Source organism: Oncorhynchus nerka, linkage group LG27, assembly GCF_034236695.1.
Source record: "Oncorhynchus nerka isolate Pitt River linkage group LG27, Oner_Uvic_2.0, whole genome shotgun sequence".
NCBI classification, from domain to species: Eukaryota; Metazoa; Chordata; class Actinopteri; order Salmoniformes; family Salmonidae; genus Oncorhynchus; species Oncorhynchus nerka.
The window spans coordinates 14553197-14571785 of record NC_088422.1 but is presented as its reverse complement, the minus strand read 5'-3'; the positions used below and the strand labels follow the sequence as shown (position 1 = coordinate 14571785).

Below are 18589 nucleotides of genomic sequence, written 5' to 3'. Positions count from 1 at the left end.
ATTCAGGTCTGGACTTTGACTTGGCCATTCTAACACCTGGATATGTTTATTTTTGAACCATTTCATTGTAGATTTTGCTTTATGTTTTGGATCATTGTCTTGTTGGAAGACAAATCTCCGTCCCAGTCTCAGGTCTTTTGCAGACTTCATCAGGTTTTCTTCCAGAATGGTCCTGTATTTGGCTCCATCCATCTTCCCATCAATTTTAACCATATTCCCTGTCCCTACTGAAGAAAAGCAGGCCCAAACCATGATGCTGCCACCACCATGTTTGACAGTGGGGATGGTGTGTTCAGGGTGATGAGCTGTGTTGCTTTTACGCCAAACATAACGTTTTGCATTGTTGCCAAAAAGTTCAATTTTGGTTTCATCTGACCAGAGCACCTTCTTCCACATGTTTGGTGTGTCTCCCAGGTGGCTTGTGGCAAACTTTAAACAACACTTTTTATGGATATCTTTAAGAAATGGCTTTCTTCTTGCCACTCTTCCATAAAGGCCAGATTTGTGCAATATACGACTGATTGTTGTCCTATGGACAGAGTCTCCCACCTCAGCTGTAGATCTCTGCAGTTCATCCAGAGTGATCATGGGCCTCTTGGCTGCATCTCTGATCAGTCTTCTCCTTGTATGAGCTGAAAGTTTAGAGGGACGGCCAGGTCTTGGTAGATTTGCAGTGGTCTGATACTCCTTCCATTTCAATATTATCGCTTGCACAGTGCTCCTTGGGATGTTTAAAGCTTGGGAAATCTTTTTGTATCCAAATCCGGCTTTAAACTTCTTCACAACAGTATCTCGGACCTGCCTGGTGTGTTCCTTGTTCTTCATGATGCTCTCTGCGCTTTTAACGGACCTCTGAGACTATCACAGTGCAGGTGCATTTATACGGAGACTTGATTACACACAGGTGGATTGTATTTATCATCATTAGTCATTTAGGTCAACATTGGATCATTCAGAGATCCTCACTGAACTTCTGGAGAGTTTGCTGCACTGAAAGTAAAGGGGCTGAATAATTTTGCACGCCCAATTTTTCAGTTTTTGATTTGTTAAAAAAATTTGAAATATCCAATAAATGTCGTTCCACTTCATGATTGTGTCCCACTTGTTGTTGATTCTTCACAAAAAAATACAGTTTTATATCTTTATGTTTGAAGCCTGAAATGTGGCAAAAGGTCGCGAAGTTCAAGGGGGCCGAATACTTTCACAAGGCACTGTATATACTGTACTCTATACCATCTACTGCATCTTGCCTATGCCGTTCTGTACCATCACTCATTCATATATCTTTATGTACATATTCTTTATCCCTTTACACTTGTGTGTATAAGGTAGTAGTTGTGGAATTGTTAGGTTAGATTACTCGTTGGTTATTACTGCATTGTCGGAAATAGAAGCACAAGCATTTCGCTACACTCGCATTAACATCTGCTAACCATGTGGATGTGACAAATACAATTTGATTTGATTTGTGTTGGATGGTATTTCCAGGTTCCTCTGTGTTTCTTCTGCAGGTGTTGGTTTGTTAGAAGTTTTTTCACGATAGTCTTTGGTAGTAATCGTCCAGTCCAGGAAATTTTGTGCGAAATCAAGGTTTTAGGTCTGGAATTTTGATTTGGATTGAAGGTTTTGATGTTGAGGTTAGTATCCTATATAAGAGCCCTGCGAACAAATTGAAGTTTATCTACATTTATCCAACTCGCATTCTATCTGTTTGCAGAAGAACTCAGGAGCCCATGAGAAAATATAGTTAGAAAAGCACACTGGTTCATCTTTTACTCATTAGTGTGTGAGAGTGTGTGTGTGTGTGAGTGTGCGTGCGTGTGTGAGTGTGCGTGCGTGTGTGAGTGCCCATGAAAGAGTCCTGCTCATCGCTAGCAGTTAAATACCTCCTCTGTGAGTATGAATAATTACAGTCATGATCATTAACAAATGAATGATCAAAAATAGTCTCACTCTGTCTGTCTTCTCTCTCTTTCTCTCTCTATTTTCTCTCTCTCCCTCTTGTCTCTCCTCTCTTCTTTCCTCTCATCTCTTTTCTCACGCTCTTTTTCTGTGTTTGTTTTTAACAGCTCAGCAGCCCTACACAATGTGCTTCCGGGTCAAATTCTACCCTCACGAGCCAATGAAGATCAAAGAGGAGCTCACCAGGTAGTGTGACCTTGATGCTGATTGGCTAGAGAACACTTGTCATTCATTCCCTACAGTATGACTGGTTCCTAACATTGTCTGAGGCTGTCTAAGCGAGCAGACAGGAGGGTATTTGATGATGGCCTTTTCTGGTTCTATTTCATGGACAATTTGGCAGGCGATGCTGGGATAACTGCTGCTCTCTCCCAGCCCTGCCGGAAATGTACATGTTAAAAACATATTGGAAATACAAATATTATACACTAACACATTTTATTGTAATACAAATTGAATTGTAACATGTTAAAAATGCTTTCTACCCATCTTTGCTTTCAACCATCTTTGCTTTCAACCTGTCATGTCTCGCTCGAGACATGACCCTCAGCAGTTGTGTATTGCAGACAGCACAGAGAAGTCTCAGGAACTGCTCAGTGTTTTTGTGATCTGTTGAGATTGTCCAAAGGTGAAGGTGAGAGTGAGAGAGAGAGAGTGGGGCTTTGATTACACACTCTCATGCATTTTCAGTGATTACTGTGATCATTATGAACCTGTTGTCCCAGCATGCCTCATGCTCTCCATCTGAGATGTGAAGCATCTCTATATCCCTCCCTTCAGATGCTCCTTCTTAGTGTTTTTCCATCTCTGGCTGTTGTGTAAAGTGCTATTTGACATGGAGGTAAGAGCACCATTAGCTCCAGACGTAAAGTGCCGTGGAACAAGAGTTTGAGAGTCTAGGGGTTGGGGGTGGAGAGGGGACCTCTAGGGGCAGAAGTAGGGCTCTCCAACCCCAAACAGCAGCATTAGAGCATGGCCATTAGTGACGGATGGCGCTGGTCACTGGAGCATACACAGAGGCCTCTGAGTCTAAACTCTCTCGGTGTCTAACATGATGTAGTACGCATCACAGGGTGCTATGGAGGTCTACATCACCCTAGAATTCACCATTCTATGGTCTGCATGGTCTCAGAGCCGCTTGGAAATGTGTCTGACTGAGTATCAGTGCAGTAAATATATTCCAGACTATTACATATGAAATACAGTAATATAATACAGTACAAAAAAAATGCAGTACTGCACATGCATTTCATAAAAGATTCTATATTGGATTGTATGCGTTCTACTAGTCTGTGTAGTGTTTCTGGTTGCAACAGTGGCTGTGTTGTTGTTGTGGATCAATGTGCTGTCCCCATAGTAATCTGAGTGCATGGTTGACTTCACACATTCAACCACACGACAAGTCATAGAAAGAGAGCCAGAGGACAATAGTTAGAGATAGTTACATCACAGAGAAAAGAGAAACTGAGTCTTGTGAGAAGAGGAGATATGGAGTGTGTTACAGACATACTACATTTGAATGGATGTTGTGTTAAAGAGAATGTCCACACAGATTTTAAAGTTTGTTTTAGAGAGAGCTGAGGATATAGTGATAGTCTATTATTGGAAAGAGGAATATTTCCTTGTGAATATGGGTAGATGTTATTGATCTGTCGGTAGCTCTAGTTATACCAGACATCCTCTATAAATAAACCCATTCAGACGCAGTCGGCTTTTTAGTTCCATTGAGTTGTTCATGTTTTTCTTTTAATCGGCCTTGAAGAACTTGCTCGGGTTTAGTCCCTGCATCTGTGGGTGAGTGTGTGTGTATTAGCACAAGTTGAATCAGTGTTCTTTGTGTGCGTGCCCGCGTGTTTGTTTCTGACGTGATTATGTAGGTTGTCAGTTGCCTCTGGAAGTTTTCTGGACAATGACACTCTCCGTGGTTTCTATGGTACAGATGTCTATGGTTTTTCGTCTTCTCTCCAGTAACAGGGGACACATTTGCACAAGTAATAACTGTTGAAGCCGTGTCCATTGTAACTGTGGTAGAGGTCGCCATGGTAACCGATCTCTTGTAGGGGTGATTCCCATAGCAACTGATCTCGGAGTGGTATAATTAATGGCAATGGCACGTTGGTTTTAAAAATGCTTTTAGTGGATGTGGATACTGTCTTTATGGGTCATGACATGGTTCTACCACCACACAATGTTGTTTATAAATTATACTTGTGTTGAAGACCATTCATGTCATGTAAAGTGTGACAATTATGTTGATGAAGTTTGATCATTAGTTTGACAGTACCCCTTGACTTTTTCCACATTTTGTTACTTTACAGCCTTATTCTAAAATGGATTACATAGTTTTTTCCCTCATCAATCTACACACAATACCCCATAATGACAAAGAATAAAATGGGTTTTAGAAATTTGAGCAAATCTATTAAAATAAAAAACTGAAATATCACATTTACATAAGTATTCAGACCTTTTACTCGGTACTGTTGAAGCAATTTTGGCAGCGATTACAGCCTCAATTCTTCTTGGGCATGACGCTACAAGCTTGGTACACCTGTATTTGGGGAGTTTCTCCCATTCTTCTCTGCAGATCCTCTCAAACACTGTCAGGTTGGATGGGGAGCTTCGCTGCACAGCTATTTTCAGGTCTCTCCAGAGATGTTTGATTGGGTTTATGTCTGGGCTCTGGCTGGGCCACTCAAGGAGATTCAGAGATGTGTCACGAAGCCACTCCTGCATTGTCTTGGCTGTGTGCTTAGCGTCATTGTCCTGTTGGAAGGTGAACCTTTGCCCCAGTCTGAGGTCCTGAGCGCTATGGAGCAGGTTTTCATCAAGGATCTCTCTGTACTTTGCTCCGTTCATCTTTCCATGACTTGTCTCCCAGTCCCTGCTGCTGAAAAACATCCCCACAGCATGATGCTACCACCACCATGCTTCACTGCAGGGTTGGTGCCAATTTTCCTCCAGATGTGACTTTTGGCATTCAGGCCAAAGAGTTCAATCTTCGTTTCAACAGACCAGAGAATTTTGTTTATCAGTTTGAATCAAAAATAACAAACCAGGTGTTTTCTAGCATACAGTGTTCCGCTCCTGGTCTGAGAGTCCTTTAGGTGCCTTTTGGCAAACTCCAAGCGGGCTGTCATGTGCCTTTTACTGAGGAGTGGCTTCTGTCTGGCCACTCTACCATAAATACTTGATTGTTGGAGTGCTGCAGAGATGGTTGTCCTGCTGGAAGGTTCTCCCATCTCCACAGAGGAACTCGGAAGCCCTTCTCCCCCGATTGGTCAGTTTTGCTGGGCGGCCAGATACAGGAAGAGTCTTGGTGGTTCCAAACTTATTCCATTTAAGAATGATGGATGCCACTGTGTTCTTGGGGTTACCTTCAATGCTGCAGACATTTTTTGGTACCCTTCAGATCTGTGCCTCGACACAATCCTGTCTCATGGCTTGGCTTTTTGCTCTGACATGTACTGTTAACTGTGGGACCTTATATAGACAGGTATGTGCCTTTCCAAATCATGTCCATTCAATTGAATTTACCACAGGTGGACTCCAATCAAGTTGTAGAAACATCTCAAGGATGATCAATGGAAGCAGGATGCACCTGAGCTCAATTTTGAGTCTCATAGCAAAGGGTCTGAATACTTATGTAAATACTTCTTTATTTTTAAAATCAGATTGGGGTATATAATGTGTGTAGATCGATGAGGGGGAAAAAATAACTTTAATTAATTTTAGAATAAGGCTGTAATGTAACAAAATATGGATAAAGGTATGGGGTCTGAACACTTTCCGAAGGCACTTTATGCATTCAGCAAGGCAGGCTACAGTGTATCTTGAGTAACCATGTGTCTATAAGCACGGTATCTGTGGTTGACCCCTGTATGCGTCTCTGTGCAGGTATCTACTCTATCTGCAGCTGAAGAGGGACGTCTACCACGGGCGTCTCTTGTGCCCCTTCGCTGACGCAGCCTACCTGGGGGCCTGTATTGTACAGGGTGAGCCCCGCTGTGACATCAAAACTCTCATTTACATGCACAGGAATGAACAATAGATCCGCTGTGATACCTGGCTCATTAGTACGAGTACCTTCTCAAACGTTCTGAACCCCGGTCCTCCTACTCAAACACTTCCGGCAGCAGAGCAATACAACTTGAGAGAAGAAATGCAACCTGAGAAATGCAACATGACAGCAGCCCAGAGTAATACAACCTGACAGCAGCCCAGAGTAATACAACCTGACAGCAGCCCAGAGTAATACAACCTGACAGCAGCCCAGAGTAATACAACCTGACAGCAGCCCAGAGTAAATCAACCTGACAGCAGCCCAGAGTAAATCAACCTGACAGCAGCCCAGAGTAATACAACCTGACAGCAGCCCAGAGTAATACAACCTGACAGCAGCCCAGAGTAATACAACCTGACAGCAGCCCAGAGTAATATAACCTGACAGCAGCCCAGAGTAATACAACCTGACAGCAGCCCAGAGTAATATAACCTGACAGCAGCCCAGAGTAATATAACCTGACAGCAGCCCAGAGTAATACAACCTGACAGCAGCCCAGAGTAATACAACCTGACAGCAGCCCAGAGTAATACAACCTGACAGCAGCCCAGAGTAATATAACCTGACAGCAGCCCAGAGTAATATAACCTGACAGCAGCCCAGAGTAATACAACCTGACAGCAGCCCAGAGTAATACAACCTGACAGCAGCCCAGAGTAATACAACCTGACAGCAGCCCAGAGTAATACAACCTGACAGCAGCCCAGAGTAATACAACCTGACAGCAGCCCAGAGTAATATAACCTGACAGCAGCCCAGAGTAATATAACCTGACAGCAGCCCAGAGTAATGCAACCTGACAGCAGCCCAGAGTAATGCAACCTGACAGCAGCCCAGAGTAATATAACCTGACAGCAGCCCAGAGTAATACAACCTGACAGCAGCCCAGAGTAATATAACCTGACAGCAGCCCAGAGTAATATAACCTGACAGCAGCCCAGAGTAATGCAACCTGACAGCAGCCCAGAGTAATGCAACCTGACAGCAGCCCAGAGTAATATAACCTGACAGCAGCCCAGAGTAATGCAACCTGACAGCAGCCCAGAGTAATATAACCTGACAGCAGCCCAGAGTAATACAACCTGACAGCAGCCCAGAGTAATACAACCTGACAGCAGCCCAGAGTAATATAACCTGACAGCAGCCCAGAGTAATATAACCTGACAGCAGCCCAGAGTAATATAACCTGACAGCAGCCCAGAGTAATATAACCTGACAGCAGCCCAGAGTAATATAACCTGACAGCAGCCCAGAGTAATACAACCTGACAGCAGCCCAGAGTAATACAACCTGACAGCAGCCCAGAGTAATATAACCTGACAGCAGCCCAGAGTAATATAACCTGACAGCAGCCCAGAGTAATATAACCTGACAGCAGCCCAGAGTAATGCAACCTGACAGCAGCCCAGAGTAATATAACCTGACAGCAGCCCAGAGTAATATAACCTGACAGCAGCCCAGAGTAATAGACCTCAACACTTAAGCTGACACACATCCAACCATCCCTGAACAACTCCACGGTGCCAATTAACAGCACAGTGAGAGGCTCAGGCTGGTAGTGTTTGATGTGGGTTCCAAAAGGATTGAACTATGTCATATCACTAACTAATCCCCATGTCTGTTACAACATACAGTATATCTTAGCCCCTACTCTTTTGACTGGCTGGGCTCCCTAGAGAGGAGAATATGATGAAGTGAGCTGAGGTAGCTTTGTATGCGTCCCAAATGACGCCCTGGCGAAAAGTAGTGCACTAAATAGGGAACAGGGTACCATTTGGGACGCATACATAGCTACCTCAGCTCACTTCATCATATTCTCCTCTCTAGGGAGCCCAGCCAGTCAAAAGTAGTGCACTATGTAGGGTATAGGGTGCCATTTGGGAAACAACCTAACTGACGTAGTTAAAGCACAGGGCCTCCTGCTGGTCGTTATCAGTACTGCTGTTTAATGAGAACAAGTCCCCATGTATACTTTGTTAGGCTGTTAGTAAAGTGATGTGTGTTAGCTGCAGGATAAGCCTGTAATAAAGCTACAGGTACATTGCACTGCTAACCGTTTCATAACACTCTGATAACCGTTTCATAACCCTCTGCTAACCATTTCATAACCACTGCTAACCATTTCATAACCCTCTGCTAACCATTTCATAACCACTGCCCTCGTTTCATAACCCTCTGCTAACCATTTCATAACCCTCTGCTAACCATTTCATAACCACTGCCCCCGTTTCATAACCCTCTGCTAACCATTTCATAACCCTCTGCTAACCGTTTCATAACCCTCTGATAACCATTTCATAACCCTCTGCTAACCATGTCATAACCACTGCTAACCACTTCATAACCCTCTGCTAACTATGTCATAACCCTCTGCTAACCATGTCATAACCCTCTGCTAACCATGTCATAACCCTTCCCAGCTGAACTAGGGGACTATGACCAAGACGAACACCCGCCAGACTACATCCAAGACTTCAAACTGTTCCCCAAGCAGTCGCTTAAACTGGAGAGGAAGATCATCGATATTCACAAGAACGAGCTGAGGTATTGTGGGATTTGTAGTCTAACAAATACAGTGTCTAACAACTACAACACTGAAACACCTTGACACCTGAATACAACAGCATCCACTGTAAACACTAAGTTGGCATCATGACATCAGCAGACTTTTACTCAGATTTTACTGACTTCCTCTCTTCTTCTTCTCAGCTGCTATTAAACAGAAATAGGGTCCCAGATGGTTTTACAACCTTCTGAATTTTTCGCTACACCTGCATTTTATCATTCTTTGCCAGCACATCATAAATAGTGCAAACACCACTGAAGCGAAACTGTAAAACACGTCATCGACTCCAGCAGCTGATCTAACCATATCTCTGACATGCAGACACATACAGACACACGCAGACACACACAGACACATGCAGACACACACAGACACACACAGATACATACAGACACACGCAGACACACACAGACACACACAGACACACGCAGACACATGCAGACACACGCAGACACATACAGACACACGCAGACACACACAGACACACACAGACACATACAGACACACACAGACACATACAGACACATGCAGACACACACAGACACACGCAGACACATGCAGACACACACAGACACATACAGACACACACAGACACACGCAGACACACACAGACACACACAGACACATACAGACACACACAGACACATACAGACACACACAGACACACACAGACACACGCAGATACACACAGACACACGCAGACACACACAGACACACATACAGACACATGCAGACACACATACAGACACACATACAGACACATGCAGACACACACAGACACACATACAGACACACACAGACACACATACAGGCACATGCAGACACACACATACATACACACACAAACACACACAGACACATACAGACACACTTACAGATACAAGCAGACAGACACACAGACACATACAGACACACGCAAACACACACAGGCACACACAGACACATACAGACAGATACAAACAGACACAGACACACGCAAACACACACAGACACATACAGACACATGGAGACACATACAGACACACATACAGACACACATACAGACACACATACAGACACACATACAGACACACACACATACAGACACACATACAGACACATACAGACACATGTACAGAAACGCATACAGACACACATACAGACACACATACAGACACATGCAGACACACACAGACACACATACAGATACATGCAGACACACACAGACAGACACACATACAGACACACACAGACACACATGCAGACACACATACAGGCACATGCAGACACACACATACAGACACATACACAGACACACACAAACACACACAGACACATACAGACACACTTACAGATACAAGCAGACAGACACACAGACACATACAGACACACGCAAACACACACAGGCACACACAGACACATACAGACACACACAGACACACATGCAGACACACATACAGGCACATGCAGACACACACATACAGACACACACACAGACACACACAAACACACACAGACACATACAGACACACTTACAGATACAAGCAGACAGACACACAGACACATACAGACACACGCAAACACACACAGGCACACACAGACACATACAGACAGATACAACCGGACACAGACACACGCAAACACACACAGACACACGGAGACACACACAGACACATGGAGACACACACAGACACATGGAGACACATGGAGACACACATACAGACACATACAGACACACATACAGACACACATACAGACACACATACAGACACATGTACAGAAATGCATACAGACACACATACAGACACATACAGACACACATACAGACACACACATACAGACACATACAGACACATGTACATAAACGCATACAGACACACATACAGACACATGCAGACACATGTACAGAAACGCATACAGACACACATACAGACACATGCAGACACATGTACAGAAACGCATACAGACACACATACAGACACGCATACAGAAACACATACAGACACGCATACAGACACATGCAGACATATACAGACACACACAAACGCATACAGACACACATGCAGTCACATGGAGACACATACAGACACATGTACAGAAACACATACAGACACATGCAGATACATACACTCACACATACATAAAGCCACTGCTGATCCCATGTCCCTGTCCCAGATGATGTAATGTGGCTGGCTGGGACCAGAGGGCTGGCTGGGACCAGAGGGCTGGCTGGGACCAGAGGGCTGGCTGGGACCAGAGGGTTGGCTGGGACCAGAGGGCTGGCTGGGACCAGAGGGTTGTGTTTACAGGCGTTATAATATAAACTGAGACTCATGCAGGTTGATTTAGAGCCAACAGCACGAAGCAGCATGCGTCACCTAGGTGCTTTGCCAAGCACCACTTCAACTAATGAACATAAGCAAAGACTCATTACTCCAAATACAAGCTGCTGAGCAACATCTCTGGTAATCTAGAGATGGGCTAACACTGAGCTAACGACAACAAGAGAAATGTAAAGCTAGCATTAGAATATCCTTCTACATTATAGTTATATTTCTCAGACATTACTTTAGCACTGACAGACATGATTTGTGTTTATGGAGCACTCACCTCAAACACAAAGTGGTTTCTATTGGGGTAATAACTGTGCCCCATGTCTGTTACACCCATGGTGTTCAACCAGCCTGCAGGTTTGCTACTAACTGTTATCCTGTCCCACAGGGGGCAGTGTTCTGCTGTGGCCGAGCTTCATCTCCTCCAGAGGGCACACAACCTGGAGACATACGGAGTGGACCCTCACCCCTGCAAAGTACCACACACCACTTCTCCCTCGAACTCTCACCTTTATTTTCCATGTCCTTTATTCCAGTGTAGCAACTGTGACTTAGAATCAATGATTGTACGATTGATTAAACAGCTTGTATTGAGTTGTCAGTCCACATTGACATGTAGTCCGCTCACATCAAACATTCAAACCAATTTGATTTAAATTTCTCTGCCAATCGTTGTTGATTTCGCACGCCTTCCTTTTTCTTTCTGATTGGATGTTTTGTCTATCTGTTGAACTCAGTCTCCTTCTGATTGGACAGTGTGTTTCTTAATGAGTGTAACATGACGGCTGTGATCGAGACTTGTGTTCCTCTGCTTCCCTCTCATCCTCTCTGGCTGAGTTTACACAGGCAGACAAATTCTGATATTTTTTTCACAAATTGGTCTTTTGATCAATCAGATCAGTCTCCCCAAAAAAATCTGATATGAAAAGATCTGATGTGATTGGTCAAAAGATCAGAATTGTGCTGCCTGTGTAAACACAGCCATAGTGACTCACTGTGTGAAGGGGAAACTCTGACAGCCAGGGTATCAAAGCACTCTAAGCTGATTAAAGGAGATATTTCATTTATTTTGTTTGAGGATTCGCTTATCTGTTCTGCCTCTGTCATAAAACCTTTTAATTCAGGAATGAACTGCAGCTGTGGCTTAAGCCTGAGTCAGTGTATCACCATCCATTTACTGCAGCCAGAGAGGAAGAGAGGGGAGCAGAGGAACAGTTTCCATCACAGCTGTCATGTTCCACTCATTAAGAAACACACTGTCCAAGCAGAAGGAGACCGAGTTCAACAGATAGACAAACCATCCAATCAGAAAGAAAAAGGATGGAGTGTGAAATCAACAACGATTGGCAGAGAAATTGAAATCAATTTGGTTTGAATGTTTGATGTGATCAGACTACATGTTTACTGTGCTGCATAGGGAGGTTGCGTGTGGTGATACAGTAGTTACAGTAGGATACTCTTGACAGGAATCTACTGTATGAAATATGCTTTGGTTCATATGTTATCAAGAGGATTATCTATCATACGTTCCCATGGATTTGAATTATCTGTACGTTTTACATACATTTGGATTGTAAAAGTCTATGGGAACAATTTTTGTAGAGTAGCCATTGCCATGGCGACAACGCTTCACTTGCTGACAGTCTTCCTGTATCCCAGAATCCCAAGTTCTGCTGCCTCTCAGCCTGTAATCTGGTAAGAGGCAGGTAGACGATTCCACCAACCTCTGGTCCAGAGTCAGATATGATTTAATCCCCGTAATTGATAAGGATAGGATTGTGGGGATCTTATCTGATCCTAGATCTGTGGTTAATAATAATAATAATATAAATTGTAGAGTGCTTTTCATTTAGAGATATAAATCACAAAGCTCTTGACAACCAACCGTTCAGACAACTCATGCATGAATGAGGGATTTGTTTTCGGAAGCCGATACATGACAGTGAGGCTTGCATTGGAATGATGTGTAGTCAAGACGAGTCATTTTCAGCCTTCTGCAGTGATAAACATTGAGATCACCTCCTCGGCAGCTGTCTGTGCATGCCTGATTGGTATACATGGGTAACTTCTACCTTCACAGAGCTTTGTTGTGTGTGTCTGCAGGACTTCACAGGATCCACAGCCTTCCTGGGATTTACAGCCACTGGGTTTGTGGTGTTCCAGGGAAACAAGAGAATCCACCTGCTCAAATGGTAATCCTTCACCTCTCACCAATAACCTCTAACCTATCACCTCTTCACTACCAGAACAGTGGTGGTGTGATTCTTCAGTCTCATAATTGCCATCGTTTACTATTCTAGGGCTGATGTCAACAAACTGAAGTTTGAGGGGAAAACATTCTATGTCATTGGAATTCAGAAAGAGGTACGTCACAAAATCTCTTTTGTGTTTGCAAACACAAAAAATAGATTTTCTAAATATATTTCCTACCAGAGATTTTCCCCCAACATAACTCTGTCGTATAATATTAGTCACTTCCTGTGTCTCTATGTTCTACTACTGTGTGAGTGTCTCTGTATTTCTAGTGTGAGACTGAGTGTGAGAGTCATTTGTTGCACTTTCAGATCTCTCTCACGGGCAGGATGCACTGTAACATGGTGGGTGTACGATGTCTAACCCCACACCCCTGCCCTGACATCTCCCATGTCTAAAATTAACTAGTAGGATGTCATCAAAAAAAAAGAATGGAACTATAGTCGAATCGGAGCCCCAAAGTCATTCTACATTCTACATGACATTGTGCTTGTTTGAGTAAAAAATCAACAGGTCTCAGGGAAGGTGATTTGTAGTAATACGTGGTGTTTAGCCAGCTGACATGTACCACAGAGAGTCTTTGTGAGCCATTCAATGGATGTAATGTTTTCAGAACTGGCCTCACTCTCTATATACTCTCTTAAAGATATCTTTCTTCTGTCATTCTATTGGCGATTATCTCTGTCTGGGCTGTAGTTCCACTCTGCCATCGGCTGCCTGTCCTGCTTCAATGCCTGAGATCTAGACAGATACATTGATGCTCAGATGTAGTTAATGTTCAGTCCAGTCTCACGGATTAGCCTGCTGCTTTATAATCACACACACACGCATGCACACACGCACACACACACACAGGTGCATTGTCCTCTCACTAAAACATTCAATTTGGTCCTCTGGAGCCTGAATGTCTGCTGTATTTGGGGAAACCAGGTGTTTGCACTCTGAGCAATGAGTGACATAAACCAGGTGTGTGCACTCTGAGCAATGAGTGACATAAACCAGGTGTGTGCACTCTGAGCAATGAGTGACATAAACCAGGTGTGTGCACTCTGAGCAATGAGTGACATAAACCAGGTGTGTGCACTCTGAGCAATGAGTGACATAAACCAGGTGTGTGCACTCTGAGCAATGAGTGACATAAACCAGGTGTGTGCACTCTGAGCAATGAGTGACATAAACCAGGTGTGTGCACTCTGAGCAATGAGTGACATAAACCAGGTGTGTGCACTCTGAGCAATGAGTGACATAAACCAGGTGTGTGCACTCTGAGCAATGAGTGACATAAACCAGGTGTGTGCACTCTGAGCAATGAGTGACATAAACCAGGTGTGTGCACTCTGAGCAATGAGTGACATAAACCAGGTGTGTGCACTCTGAGCAATGAGTGACATAAACCAGGTGTGTGCACTCTGAGCAATGAGTGACATAAACCAGGTGTGTGCACTCTGAGCAATGAGTGACATAAACCAGGTGTGTGCACTCTGAGCAATGAGTGACATAAACCAGGTGTGTGCACTCTGAGCAACCCATGGGTTGAAGCAAAGATCTAAATCAACAGCTGGACATGTCATTTCAGGCAGCTTTATAGCAGCTAATTTCAGACAGCTTTATAGCAGCTAATTTCAGACAGCGTTATGGCAGCTCATTTCAGACAGCATTATGGCAGCTCATTTCGCTTGTAGTCTGTTGGTCTGTCTGGCTGAAGATGCAGTTTTATCTTTGTGTTTCTGTCTCTTCTCTCTGTGTGTACATATCCATCGCTGGTGAGTAAACACACTCACACACACCATTTGCATCCCCCCCAACACCCCAATGCCGACCCCTTCCAAACCTTCTCACATTCTCCACACCACGAAGAACCTCTCTGTTCTTCGCTCCCCCGGGTTGTTGTGTGGGTTGGGTTTGATTCATTTGATTTGACTGCTTGGCTTTTTGTTGGACTGCTCTTTGGTCTTGGTGGTGCAGGAGCGTTTGGTTTGACCATCATCAACCAATAGCATGGAGCACCCTGTGACGGCTCGCTGTACTTCAGAAAAGAAATACATCCGTCAAGTCTTATTATGTCTTATTATGTAATACATGTTTAATATCCTGAATTACTTATTAAACAGTTTGGCGGTTTGATGAACTGTTTGTTTCCCGTGTGTGTGTGTGTGTGTGTGTGTGTGTGTGTGTGTGTGTGTGTGTGTGTGTGTGTGAGTGAGTGCCTAGTGCAGTAAGGTGTATCTTATTATGATTTAATCATGCATCGATCCGCAGTCTCGCTCTTCCTGGAACAGTTTATACCCTGTGCCACTGCATGATCTCACTCTGCCCTCATCTCTGCCAACTTCTCACGGAGAACATGTTCCATTGAACATGTTTAAGACTTGTTGTGATCCCATGGAAACTCCCCTGAACGTGTGTTTAACACGCACACAGTCCTGCTAGCTGAACACACGTGTAGCACACACACATGGTCACTGCCGCACATAACCACTTCACTGTGTGCTGGGACTCTGAGGGCTGAAGCAGTGGCTGACCACCCCGAACCTCCAGATGTAGAAATCCTCCTTACACTCGTTTACAGTATCAGTGCAACAGCAGGTTAATATATTTTAGACTGTGACACCGGCTGCATCCCCAATGGCACCCTATTCCCTTTATAGTGCACGACTGTTGACCTGGGCCCCTCTGGTTGTAGTGCACTATATAGAGAATTGGATGCCATTTGGAATATAACCAAAGTGTAACAGCATTGGAATGAGGGAATTCATCACCAAATCTTATGTTTAGGGTAAGGTGTTCAGTCTTATAGGAAAGTATTAGTGTTCAATTGTTACAGTGGTTAAGTCTCTGTCAGTATTAGTGTTACAGTGGTTAAGTCTCTGTCAGTATTACTGTTACAGTGTTTAAGTCTGTCAGTATTAGCGTGACAGTGGTTAAGTCTCTGTCAGTATTAGTGTTACATTGTTACAGTGGTTAAGTCTCTGTCAGTATTAGTGTTATAGTGGTTAAGTCTCTGTCAGTATTAGTGTTACAGTGGTTAAGTCTCTGTCAGTATTAGTGTTACAGTGGTTAAGTCTCTGTCAGTATTAGTGTGACAGTGGTTAAGTCTCTGTCAGTATTAGTGTTCCATTGTTACAGTGGTTAAGTCTCTGTCAGTATTAGTGTTACAGTGGTTAAGTCTCTGTCAGTATTAGTGTTACAGTGGTTAAGTCTCTGTCAGTATTAGTGTTACAGTGGTTAAGTCTCTGTCAGTATTACTGTTACAGTGTTTAAGTCTGTCAGTATTAGCGTGACAGTGGTTAAGTCTCTGTCAGTATTAGTGTTACATTGTTACAGTGGTTAAGTCTCTGTCAGTATTAGTGTTATAGTGGTTAAGTCTCTGTCAGTATTAGTGTGACAGTGGTTAAGTCTCTGTCAGTATTAGTGTTCCATTGTTACAGTGGTTAAGTCTCTGTCAGTATTAGTGTTACATTGTTAAAGTGGTTAAGTCTCTGTCAGTATTAGTGTTACAGTGGTTAAGTCTCTGTCAGTATTAGTGTGACAGTGGTTAAGTCTCTGTCAGTATTAGTGTTACAGTGGTTAAGTCTCTGTCAGTATTAGTGTTATAGTGTTTAAGTCTCTGTCAGTATTAGTGTTATAGTGGTTAAGTCTCTGTCAGTATTAGTGTTACAGTGGTTAAGTCTCTGTCATTATTAGTGTTACAGTGGTTAAGTCTCTGTCAGTATTAGTGTTACAGTGGTTAAGTCTCTGTCAGTATTAGTGTGACAGTGGTTAAGTCTCTGTCAGTATTAGTGTTACATTGTTACAGTGGTTAAGTCTCTGTCAGTATTAGTTTTACAGTGGTTACGTCTCTGTCAGTATTAGTGTGACAGTGGTTAAGTCTCTGTCAGTATTAGTGTTACAGTGGTTAAGTCTCTGTCAGTATTAGTGTTACATTGTTACAGTGGTTAAGTCTCTGTCAGTATTAGTGTTCCATTGTTACAGTGGTTAAGTCTCTATCAGTATTAGTGTTACAGTGGTTAAGTCTCTGTCAGTATTAGTGTTACAGTGGTTAAGTCTCTGTCAGTATTAGTGTTCCATTGTTAGTGGTTAAGTGGTTAAGTCTCTGTCAGTATTAGTGTTCCATTGTTACAGTGGTTAAGTCTCTATCAGTATTAGTGTTACAGTGGTTAAGTCTCTGTCAGTATTAGTGTTACAGTGGTTAAGTCTCTGTCAGTATTAGTGTTACAGTGGTTAAGTCTCTGTCAGTATTAGTGTGACAGTGGTTAAGTCTCTGTCAGTATTAGTGTTACAGTGGTTAAGTCTCTGTCAGTATTAGTGTTACAGTGGTTAAGTCTCTGTCAGTATTAGTGTTCCATTGTTACAGTGGTTAAGTCTCTGTCAGTATTAGTGTTACAGTGGTTAAGTCTCTGTCAGTATTAGTGTGACAGTGGTTAAGTCTCTGTCAGTATTAGTGTTACATTGTTACAGTGGTTAAGTCTCTGTCAGTATTAGTGTTACAGTGTTACAGTGGTTAAGTCTCTGTCAGTATTAGTGTTACAGTGGTTAAGTCTCTGTCAGTATTAGTGTTACAGTGGTTAAGTCTCTGTCAGTATTAGTGTGACAGTGGTTAAGTCTCTGTCAGTATTAGTGTTACATTGTTACAGTGGTTAAGTCTCTGTCAGTATTAGTGTTACAGTGGTTAAGTCTCTGTCAGTATTAGTGTTACAGTGGTTAAGTCTCTGTCAGTATTAGTGTTACAGTGGTTAAGTCTCTGTCAGTATTAGTGTTACAGTGGTTAAGTCTCTGTCAGTATTAGTGTTACAGTGGTTAAGTCTCTGTCAGTATTAGTGTTACAGTGGTTAAGTCTCTGTCAGTATTAGTGTTCCATTGTTACAGTGGTTAAGTCTCTGTCAGTATTAGTGTTACAGTGGTTAAGTCTCTGTCAGTATTAGTGTTACAGTGGTTAAGTCTCTGTCAGTATTAGTGTGACAGTAGTTAAGTCTCTGTCAGTATTAGTGTTACATTGTTACAGTGGTTAAGTCTCTGTCAGTATTAGTGTTACAGTGGTTAAGTCTCTGTCAGTATTAGTGTGACAGTGGTTAAGTCTCTGTCAGTATTAGTGTTACAGTGGTTAAGTCTCTGTCAGTATTAGTGTTACAGTGGTTAAGTCTCTGTCAGTATTAGTGTTACAGTGGTTAAGTCTCTGTCAGTATTAGTGTTACAGTGGTTAAGTCTCTGTCAGTATTAGTGTTACAGTGGTTACGTCTCTGTCAGTATTAGTGTGACAGTGGTTAAGTCTCTGTCAGTATTAGTGTGACAGTGGTTAAGTCTCTATCAGTATTAGTGTGACAGTGGTTAAGTCTCTGTCAGTATTAGTGTTACAGTGGTTAAGTCTCTGTCAGTATTAGTGTGACAGTGGTTAAGTCTCTGTCAGTATTAGTGTTACAGTGGTTAAGTCTCTGT

The 18589-nt window shown here is 43.1% G+C and overlaps 1 protein-coding gene across 1 annotated transcript in view; it reads left to right on the top strand.

Annotated features, from left to right (window-relative positions):
* Window positions 1–18589, top strand: part of frmd3 (FERM domain containing 3) — a 102452-nt gene that overhangs the window by 50719 nt on the left and 33144 nt on the right. The window contains exons 5-10 of the mRNA XM_065011132.1: window positions 2070–2148; window positions 5860–5957; window positions 8446–8569; window positions 11292–11379; window positions 13007–13095; window positions 13204–13267. Coding sequence (XP_064867204.1) covers window positions 2070–2148; window positions 5860–5957; window positions 8446–8569; window positions 11292–11379; window positions 13007–13095; window positions 13204–13267 — 542 coding nt within the window. The remainder of the gene's footprint in view (window positions 1–2069; window positions 2149–5859; window positions 5958–8445; window positions 8570–11291; window positions 11380–13006; window positions 13096–13203; window positions 13268–18589) is intronic.